General features: G+C 43.0%; 1 protein-coding gene across 4 annotated transcripts in view; it reads right to left on the bottom strand.

The window, feature by feature from the left end:
• FBLN5 (fibulin 5) overlaps positions 1–12,333 on the bottom strand; it is a 99,130-nt gene that overhangs the window by 15,468 nt on the left and 71,329 nt on the right. For all 4 annotated transcript variants that reach the window (XM_053248080.1, XM_053248100.1, XM_053248089.1 and 1 more), the window contains 2 exons: positions 6,167–6,283; positions 2,318–2,437 (listed from right to left, as the gene is read on the bottom strand). In XM_053248080.1, the coding sequence (XP_053104055.1) occupies positions 2,318–2,437; positions 6,167–6,283 (237 nt within the window). The remainder of the gene's footprint in view (positions 1–2,317; positions 2,438–6,166; positions 6,284–12,333) is intronic.

The following is a 12,333-nucleotide window of genomic DNA, read 5'->3' as shown; positions in this document are numbered from 1 at the left end:
ATTAAATACTAGTGGTTTGATTCTGGAGAAGTGCCACTGAAGGGAGATGAAGATTGTAGGGAAGAATTTGAATCACCCTCTTATTTAGCAGAGAAACCCAGTTTGATGAGAATAGAGCCCAGAGACAGGCGTGGCTTGTGAACGCGCCTCTGGGGGGGCAGCGGGCAGCTTCTTTAAGGTAAACGGAGCTGGTGCTCCATGCCGCCCAGCAGCCCCCGCCAGCGGCCAGGTGAGTGGTGGAGGCGATTCCCTGCCGCATGGGCTGCTGGGCGGCATGGAGCACTTTTTTACCTTAAAAAAGCTGCCCGCTGCCCCCCCAGAGGAGAGTTCATGAGCCGCGCCTGCCCAGAGAGGAGATCTGGAGACAATTATTTAAGGTCTAAAACAAGTAAAGGTCTATTTTAAGAAGCACCAAACTTAGACAGAAAAGCCTGCACCCTGTACTAGCTACCTCATGGTGGAAGGAAGAAGAAAGAGTACAAAGAAGAAGCGAATGTCCTAAAAGTATCAGTCTACCAATCACCGAATAGTTAGGGCAGAGCTACAGAAATGAAGAGAGAACAAGGAGGCAGTCCTACACGCCTAACATCCCTCATGGCCAATAGGAGATATGGGTGTTAAGAGTCAATGCCTATGGAGTCACATCTCCAACAAAGAGTTGGAGATGAGAAGGCAGAAGGCCTGGGACTGTGGTTTAGTTTCTCTTGTAAGAATAAAGCCTGTCCAGATGAATGGCCTGAAAAGTGCTAATCTGACACTTCCTTCCTTCCCCATCCTGCTCCCCTGTTCTGCACACCACGAGTACTTTTTAATGTCAGCCAAGACAATGTTGCATCTGCTTACAGTAAATCGGGGCAGGGGGAAAACCAAAATGTTTTCCAGAGAATTCTATTTCCCAGATCATGAGCTGGACCATCTTGTTTAATGAGGCACTGGGGATCCTTTCATTACACAAATAGGCTTAACTAATCATTTGGCAAACTAAACCAAATGCATTTAGTGCTAAAACTAAAATAAGCATGAAAGCTCTGGAAACAATAGCATAATCCTCACAGTCATACCTTAAATTTGTTGAATGCAACTGATTAATGTCACCACCAGCAGGTTTGTAGCAAGAACGTTTCTTTAATCAGCTTTAGAAAACCAAGCAAGGTGTATTCTAGGCTATAATTCTGTACTTAAATTGGAGTGACTCAACAAAAGTCAGGGTTTAGCCTGACTTATAACTTGTTTACTTAATTTACTTAATTTTATTACTTTTATTTTACATTGTATCTATTTTATTGGTGTGAGCTGCCCTGAGCAGTAGTGAGCGGGTATCGAAATATTTTAAATAAATAAATAAAATACAGTATTAATTAAGTAATAAAATAAACAACCAGACTAAGTTAGTCATTACTGAAATTAACGGAACTTCAGTTAGTTATGACTAACTTGTCTCATTGATTTCAATTATGATTACTAATGACTGGATGCTGCCCAGTGTGTGTAAGTTCTGTGATCAGGTTGCCACTGATAGCAAATGTTGAGTCCCCCTGTCTTGGCCATTCCCTTAATTGTTAAACCATTAATGATACCATGTTATCCCAAATCTTGTGGGATTAGATGTTTCAATTAATTTTTCAGTTTCAGGGGCAGAGCCACCATTGGGCAAACGAGTCCAAAGAACCCAGGCTGCCACCAATCAGGGGCTGCGAGTGCGGCCCCAGACACGCCCCCCACATCTGACTTCAGACACGGGGGCATTATTTCAGTCCCAAATGAGGCCACGCAGCCCTTTCAGTTTGGAGCTGAAATTGGCCTGTGCTATGTGGCCGGAGTGATTCTCCCTGCCTTAAAGGTAGGGAGATCCACTCCTGGTCTCGCTGCCAATGCAGCAGGGCCTATCAATCTCTCTCCCAAATGGGGCCTCGCAGCCCTGTTTAGGAGAGAGATCGGCCTGCGCTTCATTGGCATCATGGCCAGAACGGCTCTCCCTGCCTTTAAGGCAGGGCAAGTCACTCCAGCCCACACTCCCCAATGTAGCATGGGCCGATCTCCCAAACGGGGCTGCACGGCCCCGTTTGAGAGGGAGCCCTTGTCTCCCATGTCTGATGTCAGATGCAGGGGCATGGCTAGCTGGGCCCCTGCGTCTGATGTCAGATGCGGGGGCGGGACCAGGGGGCCACAGCCACACATGGGCCGCTGCCAGCGTCCCTACGCTCCTGTTCAGTTTAATAACTCTCAGTTTCTGTGTAATGACAATGAAGGGAAAAGTTAAGTACTTACGGAGTACTTACCCAAAGAGAAAGTTATCAAGACCATACTTTCCACTCACCAGTACAGCTGATACCATCAGCCTCCAATTCATAGCCAGGGTCACAGCGACAAAGGAATGAGCCATAGGTGTTGACACAGTTTTGCACGCAAGGATTTTCAGTTGTACATTCATTCACATCTGCAGGAAACTGGAGTGTCAGTGACTTTTCTCTAGGCTTTGCCTTAATTAATACATATAACAGCAAAAGATTGTTTAAAAAAAAAAATTAAGCCAGCAATCAAAACTGTATTTTAGAGTTTGGAAAGGATTTTGTTTACAAAAAAAGAGAAGGAGCTATAATGGGAATATCCCCCCCGAACTTGATGACTATATCTAGACAACAAGCTACTTAAAGAGATTAAAATATAAAATATTTAAAATTAAACATACAATAGTCTAATACCAGACACGCTTATTGGGACAGCAAATTTTATATCCAGAAAATGTTCAGATTAGGGCTTTGAGAGGAGTTCTATATTAGTGAAGCAGTAACAGAAAACACTGGCTGACAACTAACAAAGCGCACACCTAAGAAGGGACTGCAGGTACACAATGGCGGCCCACATAAAACTCCCCCCATCCCTCTAAGCACGTGCTCTTGTGCAAGCAGGCAAAACGTTCCCAGCTCTGCCCTCACTCTGGAAGCTGAGTGGCATATTTCCTCTCTTACAGATCGCTTCTGCAGTACGGGAAGAGCTAGGAAGTTTCACCCGCTTGTGCAACAATGCACACGTAAAAAGACTGGGATAGTTGTGTGCCTGTGCCCATCACATCCCCCCAGTCCTTCCTTATTTGTGTACTTCATTAGTTAGGATGTCAGCCACTATAATTACATTTCTCATTCCACCTCTACATCTCTCTCATTCAACTGGACTGTGCCCCTTTTTCTTTTTCTCATCTTATTGTGCATATGTTTTAAACAGGGCACTTGAAAGAACACAGTCTGGCATAAGAGAAAGGGAGAATTTCTCAAGTGTACCGGGCAAAAAATAACAAAATTTAATCATCACCAGAAGACCACTGGATCTACAGATCTTAGAGGATGCCTCAGTGGCACTGCATGGGTACTGCTCCAGTTTCAATGGATCACTCATATATACAATTTTATTATATACGGTGTCAGGACTCAAGCTCAAAGCAGATTTTGTACTAGCAGTCTGAGGGATATCAGGCAGGTCTTCAGACAATGTGCCTGTAGGAGAAGAAAGGCAGTTCCACTCCCATTAGCAGAGCAAAGCCAGTTTGGGGAGAATTCAGCCAAGCAAGAGAACTAAAGACAGTTCTTTAAGTTTGAAGAATAAGGATTTATTTGAAGGTTACAAAGAAATAAGAAAGCTGAGCTTAAGGCTGAAAGGGGAGAGAGACCAAAAACAAGCAGCGATCTCTGGAGAGACAAAATGGAGACTAACACTGGAATAACAAAGAGGGGAGGAGTCCAGCACTTTTATCCATGACCCTACCCGCCCGCCCCCCAGTGGTCACTATGAGACACTGCAGCTGAGACCTAATGCTGCCAGGGTCCTAGCTCCACTAGTGAACAAGAAAAAAACTGGGGGAACATGGGTAATAGAGGCAAAAACTATATCACAAAACCCATGAATAAGGACAAAGGCAATGATAACAGAGGCACAACGCAGGTAGTGACCAAATTAAACATGTAATAACAAATACCCACAGGCACCCATATTATGACAATAAATGAATACAGTGATAAGGGATAAACAAGCCCCACATGATAAAGAATGTTGAACTAGCAACAGTCACTGGAATGCTGGTCATAAACGATGATATAAATGGTGCTGCTGTGCCGAAAGACAGTCCTCAAAAATGCAAAGTGCTGCACTCTGCACAAAAACCTTCACCTGAAAGGCTAGGCACAGAAATCTTGAAAGTAGAACTGGAATCTTGACAGACTTCCTAGGTTGTGGTCTGTTTTGTAAATATCTTCATCAGAAGTATGGTAATCTTAAATCACTGGGGGTTGTTGTTGTTGTAATCCCCAGTGATTTAAGATTACCATACTTCTGATGAAGATATTTACGAAACAGACCACAACCTAGGAAGTCTGTCAAGATTCCAGTTCTACCGGCACAGCAGCACCATATATATCATCGTTTATGACCAGCATTCCAGTGACTGTTAATAGTTCAACATTCTTTATCGTGTGGGGCTTGTTTATCCCTTATCACTGTATTCATTTATTGTCATAATGTGGGTGCCTGTGGGTATTTGTTATTACATGTTTAATTTGGTCACTACCTGCGTTGTGCCTCTGTTATCATTGCCTTTGTCCTTGTTCATGGGTTTTGTGATATAGGGTCCTAGCTCCAACAGTGCCAGTTTCCAGCTCTGCTCCAGGGAAGGAACTGCAGGAACACAAGCTACACTAGTTACAAAACCAGGTGATACACCTGTCCTCTACATAAGCTTTCAGGTCAAATTTGGTCACTCCTCTGAATTGCAAGACCTGGTCCTGCTGGCCACAGACCACCTTTGTCTGACATAGAGATACGGGATACAAAACACACCACCACATAGGTGATCTTCTGCCCACAAGTCACCACTTCTGAGAGGAACATGGAAAGAAAATGTATGAATTACTTGTGCCTTCTGGTCTGGCACTATTGGGCAATCTCCAAAGTTACCCACAAACAAGCAAGCATTATTCCAGCTCTGTTGTACCCTATATTAGTATACGAAGTCAAAGTTAACTGTGAGAAAGCTGCTTGGTGGTGGTGGTGGAGGAACATACCAAAATAATCAAGGGATAGCATACCCAAGGCTCTAAGATACACTGGAAATTTTTAATGTACTACTGTGACATCTTGAAAAGATCCTTCATTAGTGTTTGCAATCAGACGTCAATACAGCCAACGAAACTGAAGCATATCCTGCAGGTGTTTCCTTATTTGTCTACTAATTTTAAGAGTCCAACTGTTTTAATCATAACAAAACCTGGCCAAAAGCAGCAGGGTGAAATGAGGGGGGGAAGGGAACTGTATGAAAGTCCATGGCTGCGACAAGCTGTGGACTTAACCCTTAAGAACACTTTCCATGGGCAATGCTGCAGGATTCTTTTTCACCCAGAGGATCAGACAGCTTTGATGATTTTATGGCTGAAGATCAAGAAATTTCATCAAGACATTCCACCAACATTTATGCAGCAAAACACATAAGAAGAGATACATGCATTTAGGGCTGTGTGTATATTCTGTGATCATAATGTATGCAGGATACATTGGTACTGGGTACAAAATTTTGCATCCAGAGAATTCTGGTAAGCTTCCAGCCATTAAGTCTCAAAAACGTGTGGACAATGTCTAGAACATTTTCAAAGGTCAGGGTGTGTGTGTGTGTGTGTGTGTGTGTCTGAGTGGCTGGAGAAAAGTGTTCCACATAGCTCTTTGTCCTCTAATTTGCATATTAGTGATGCTGCCAAAGTTCATCATTACCTAGTTAGAAATATGCATTTGCCTAGCTTGTGATTCTCAAATACATTACAAACCAAATGTCATTTCCTTTAGAAAGTCCTTTGCACTTCAAAATGTAAAACTAGATTTTGCACATGAGCATTTCCCTATGGTACTCATAATTACTGACCTAACTTTGGTGAGATGAGTTCACCCAACACTAATATGTATGTAGAATCCAGCTCTTCCTGGTACAGAATGTTGATTAAATAAATAAACCAACATTCTGAAGCAAGATAATGCATAGAACCAAGCTATGTTTACAGTAGCCATAGTGAAGTTGGTAGAAGGATAGGCATTCCTAGTAGTACATAAATATTGCTGGGGGGCATTATTGGTTTGAGGGGGAATGCTCTGTCACTTTTTACACACATGCGTGCATGCACACTCGCTCTACCTTGGCATGATCTTCCATCATCATTCAGGACAAATCCTGGATTACATGTACAGGAGTAGGAGCCAGGTACATTGGCACACAACTGCTGACAATAACCATAGCGACATTCATCTATGTCTGGGGAAAAAGTGTGAATTACTAATAGTTGCACCTGTAAACTAAAATCTATAACCATATACCCCAGACACCTTTTTCATCCAATATTTGCTAACGATATTTGGTAATAAATGTAAACCAATTACTGTATAATGTAAGAAAAACAATAGTTATGTTTTTAATAAATTATTGCAAAATCACACTCCTTCAGTGTTAATTTGTAGTTCTCATGTTATATAAGCTCATACAGTTCCAGTTTGGTATTAGAAGGAAGCAGAGCAGAAAATATACTGTGAGCATGTCTGCAAAAATTACAGTGTAATAGAGGTAGCCTTACAACTCTCTAAGACAAACAGTGAGTTGCTCCCAACTCTTTGTTTTTTATTTAAAGGCAGGAAAACTACACCTGCATTGCTATCAAGACCATTTGCAGGTGCTGGCAGGTTCTACTGCAACTGAACCTCTGTTGCCCATCATATAAATGTGGAGTCGGACATTTGCAAATAACTACATATGAAGTGCTTACACAACCCAAAGGACACACTTGTTTGGGAGAAGTCTGCTGACAGGATCTTCCAGGTCCAATACACATTCAGCACCCCTTTCTGCAGAGTGTAATGATAATGTGACAGCTCCTCTGAAATCTAGGTTGTGAATCCAGCCCCACAATAGGATCACTTGTATCTGCCTGTTTGCAGCCCTATGCACAGATACATTTGCTTCGCAGTAGTGATTTGGATGAGCACAGCACCATATTTTTCAGCCATTGTACTCACATACATTTTTACAGGTAAGTGGTGGTTGTACCCCAGAGGTGTTGGGTAAGACAGCACTTTCTCCACCTGGCTCCATCCCTGAAACCACTCCATATAAAGCAATTTACTAATCTCTAATCTGGGCCATATGTTTATGAAATCCAGTGAGCATGTGCCCAAGAAGAATGTCTAGGGGCTTGGAACGCTTTTTTTAAAAAAAGTAATACTGTAGTAACTTAGAGACTAAGCAGAATCCTATCCAGATTTATTTGGAGGTTAGTCTCACTGTTCAATGGGGCCCATTCCTAGATATGCATTCATAGGACTGCAACCTGATTATTATGGCTTGAGAGTCGGCAGTGTATTTATTGTCCTTTTGGTTCCACTAAATGTGGCAATGCTTCTGGAATATAAACTGACAGATTAAAAAGTCACCCACCTGTAAAGTGGGAGCGGCTCAGATAAGCCCCTGAAGCCCAATCCAACTTAATTCTCAAACAATGTTAGGAAGAGAGTGAGTGGGTGTACTTGGCAATTCAGAAAGCATAAATAGTGTTTTGCTAGCAAAGGAAGTCATATTTGGTGGCAGCTAGTCCAAAGGAATGCCTCCAGTGTGGTGCAGTGGGCAGAATATGAGATTTGAACATAAGAACATCCCTGCTGGATCAGATACAAGGCCCATCTAGTCCAGCATCCTGTTTCACACAATGGCCCACCAGATGCCACTGGGAGCCTACAGGCAGGAGTTGAGGGCATGCCCTCTCTCCTGCTGTTACTCCTCTGTAACTGGTATTCAAGTTGCAGTTGTATTCAGTTGTATTTGGACTGGGAAGACCAAGATTCCAGGCCCAGGAAATGAAAATGGCAAAATGAAATCAGGTTTGTCACAGTATCTGCCTACTGGTGGAAGCACTTCTAAATTCTTTAAAATATAAAACTCTCTGTTTACTCCACTGAAGGTGGGCCCCATCACTCACAGTTCCATTTTGGAAAATTTGTGACCTGGAGCACAAATTCATAGGAGTTAATCACATTCATTTTACATTTGGTTCACTTATTAAATATGCCACACTGGAGCTTGAAGAATATCCAAATGACTACTTACAGGCTAGAGATGTGCACAAATCGGTTCAGTGCCTTTGGAAAGCACTGAACCAAAGGCACCAGCAGCCAAACTGGTTCGACGTGGCAGGGAGTAGTTCCCTTAAAAAGCAGATAAGCAGGTCCTTACCTGCTCTGCTGCCACTGGCGTGCCACTTTCCCGGCTGTGGCGCTCACTCTATCAAAGGCCACACACAGCTGCGACACTGTTTCCTGCAGGCTGCGCAGGGCATCGGCATGCACATGGCCAACGCCAAGCATAGGCTTCAAGGAACAGTACCACAGCCACGCACGGCCCTTGGCAGAGTGAGTGCCATGCCCGGAAAAGTGGCGAGGTGTCAGCGGAGCAAGTAAGGACCCTGCTTCTTAAGGGAACCGCTCCACTCCACTCCCCAACTACGCATGCACGAGCTGTTTGTGCACATCCCTATCAGGCTTCCTAAGCACCTGTTAGATAGTCTTCTATGGGGCCAGGTAATGACAGGAGAAACCACCTCAACCCCATTTTGAAGAACAGTTTGGTAGTAGCCCTTCCATTCTTTATGGTTCTGCCTTTAATTGCCTCTTACTCTATTGATTTTCATATTACATTTTGATTTGGGTGCACATACCCAAAAGCAAGATACATGCAAACTGTATCATACATAAAGTGCACATATGCATTTTTCAGCATTTACCCCTTTAAAACAGATGCAGGAGGTGTTGTATGCATCACACACTTCCCTGAATTGTGAGACATAACAGGGGTAGTGTTATTTAGGTGGTTTCTTTTGGAGGGTAGGGCAATGGAGACCTCCCACATTTAATATTTGGTTTATTTACAAATTTACAAATAAAACCTAAGTAAGGCAGGCTGCAAGTGCCCTCCTATAAGACCTGCTATCCATAACAGCTCCCTCGGGGCGTAAATATAATAGAGCAAGGGGAGACAGTTATCTGGGGGGCCCCCACAGAGGCAAGTCACATGACTGACGCCCCCAGCCGCGCACCTGCCAGTTTGTATTTATCCTCCAAAATTCAGTTGTATTCATCCTCCAAAATTGATGTGAGTTTTAAGACCTGGAGCTACCAGAACAGCATATCTTTTTCTAGTACCATTAAATGACTTGCATCGTCCACAATTTACAAAACCTTTAAAACACACACACACACACACACACACACACACACACACTGCTTTTTGTTACCACTATTCAGCCTCATTTAAGATTTCTTTCTTTACTTTATGAGCTGAGCTTCAGTGAGCGGGGGGATTTTAAAATCTTGTCTCTGGGCCCACTCCAACCTTGCTACGCCCCTGCGATCCCTAATGACAGACCCTGCACCCAGAAGGTGTTTCCAGCCTTCTGTGACTTTACTGCTCTCTCTCAGCACCTAAACTGCCCAAATGCACTCTCTCTCACACACAGACACACACACAGACAGACAGACAGACACACACACACACACAATATCATCCCACTCCCCTTAGCAGGGGAATATGGGGTACATTACCTCCCAAGCTCGGATGCCTTTCCCATTCAAAACATTCACAGAGATTGCCAACTATCTCCCAAACATCTCCTCAGCAATCAGCTCCTATCAAGAAGCATGAACTGAGCCTTCCAGGACTATCAATAAACAATCTCTCTCACAAAGAAATGGCAGGCCAGTAGCCATAAGACAGGGAAGGATCAGGCCTCTACTCACACGTATTTTAAAGGATACAAGCAAGGAAAGCATGACCAGTTACTATTCCAAGATCTAAGGTGACTGCTATTATTCCACAATAGCTTTCTACTGAGATATTTTCATTTGTATTTTGAGAGAACTTCAAAATCTATGCAAAAGTCACTGTGGCTTGAATAATATCCTTGGATGAACTGCAGCAAGGATGACTGAGATATGAACTTGCAATAAGTAAACAGTAAAGATGTACAATATGACCAAAAGACAAATTCATTGCCCAATTACAATTGAAGCTAATGATTCTTAAATTTTTGATTTTTATTAATAATTCTTATTTTTTAAACAGGTAAAAGAAAACATCAAGAACCAGAGGTCCCAGAATGCTACAATATCACAAGAAGGTAAGTATATATTGACGTTTCCTAAATAAAAGGTATTGCATTAAAATTAGACTTCATGCTGTCATGAAGAGAATACATTTCACCAGAATGCTGTATGTATGTATATTCAACATTTCAAATATGTTGAATGTCACATCGCTTGTTTGTGTATAAAATGAGTGGATACCAATTTTTTGATAAAACAGTTGGAATGGGACACTTCCTGGGAAACATGGAAGTTTATCCATTAAAGCTAAACTCCACAATAGTTTTTGCCATTGAGTTATGGTTGGCAGTGATGGAAGCCAATAATCTTGATGCTGAGCTGGAGACAATTTAATCTCTTTCATCACCAAAAAAAGATCAATCCTATCACCTAATAATTTTCTCTCTCTTATTTGGCTGCTTTTTATGTGGGACTGGCTGCATTCCAGACCTCACTTCACCTTCTTCTTAAGATGATTTTCTATGTTTATTTTGCTGTTCCACCACTACGCCTTATGGATGATTCCAATAAGTTCTCATAGCAAATTCCACATTTATACTCACAGTTCATCTCTCCCAATATCCCTGTCATTTTGGCAAACAGCAAACAGGGAAGATGGTATTGGAAGATATTCCTAAGTACTTCCAAGGTCATCATGAATGAATAGCTTTTTGGAATAGCAAGGATCTCCTTTTCTTTCCTAAAGTGGAATGCACTACTGTATTTGGATCAAGTATAAGATCAGAATGAGAGATTCAGCAAGATCCGGGTCTGCGAATCAGGGTCTCCACTCAACAGCAGCAAAGCAGTGTTGTGAGGCGTAATTAAAGCAGAGAAGCACTTAATCCTTCTACTATCTGCTGCTCCCCACCCCACCCCTACCAGCCCCTTCCTCAGCCACTTGAACATAAGTTTATCACATGAGGGCAAGGAGCAATTGGGGAGGAGATTGCTTAACCCTTCCCACCACAGGGATTAAGCATGCCCTCCCACGCATTGCTTCTCTGCTGCAAATTACCCCCTCACCCTGCTGCTTTGCGGCTATTACACTGGGATCCAGGCTCTTCTCATACAAATTGTTATGGCCTAATTGTACTAGGGTAAAGTTGGAAAAATACATCTGTTTAATCACCCACTGATAGACCTTCATTTTAGATTTAGCTTATGCTAACATGCTAACATTATTTGTTATTATTATTGCTGCTACTACTGTATTTTTAAATAGCACTGTAGAAAAAGTAGAATAAATGGGTCCCTGCCATAAAAGCTTACAATTTAACAGATACAAAAGAAAATGGGAGGAGGAAGGAACAGGAAAATAAGCAAATTCAGGTACCCACTCTTTCATAACGTTACATAAATTGCTGTATAATGGCTGCATGGAACGGCCACAAGTTCTGGGAGAAGAGCCAAATGGCAGTTTGTTCTAGTCAGGCCGATGGAAAATGACTTGCTGCCTCACTTCTCCCTCTGGTGAAAGCAGGTGAAACTCATGCAGAGTGGGAAGGGTTTTTTAAATAGTTGTTTTAAATATATTGTTGTCAGAATTTAAGAGCAAGCAGAAATCTCTGCAGGTCCAGCAATGGCACAAAGGAGAAAGGCAGACAGGGCCACGAAAACAGGTAAGGGAATGGCAGACAGAAGACTGTGCTGTTGAAGAGATACACAAGGGCCGCATTTGCACGTATCACGAAACTGGAGGTTGACAAACCCACAGTTTTAATTTGAAACCGTAAATCACATTGCAGACGTTCGTCCAACCATGGTTCAGCAGCTTCCGGTTTCAGGGCAGGGTGGCCCTTCCCAGCTCCCTGGCCGCCAAGGCCACATCCCAGGCAGCCGCATGCCGCTCACATTGCAAGTCTGAGGGCAGAGCATCAGCATGTCATCCAGGTAGCCGCCATTGGCCACAATCACCAAGGAGGCATGTCAGTCATGCTCGGCTCGCTCCGGCTTTGCCAGTCAGCTTGGTCGGACCGATGACAGTTTAATTCCTTCCTCACTGTACTCCCAGTTTATATCATCTCAATAAAACTGTACCAGAACATGGAATCGTGCACTAGTTTCTTGATGGCTGGACTGCCGAGGGGCACATACACATGTGAGGGACTTGGCAGGACATTCATCAAGGCAGGGGCACTTTATTCTTTAAACTCCTAGGCATTTGACTGGATGCAGGCA

This window comes from Hemicordylus capensis, chromosome 1, assembly GCF_027244095.1.
Source record: "Hemicordylus capensis ecotype Gifberg chromosome 1, rHemCap1.1.pri, whole genome shotgun sequence".
NCBI lineage: Eukaryota > Metazoa > Chordata > Lepidosauria > Squamata > Cordylidae > Hemicordylus > Hemicordylus capensis.
This window is presented reverse-complemented; position numbering and strand designations above follow the sequence as displayed.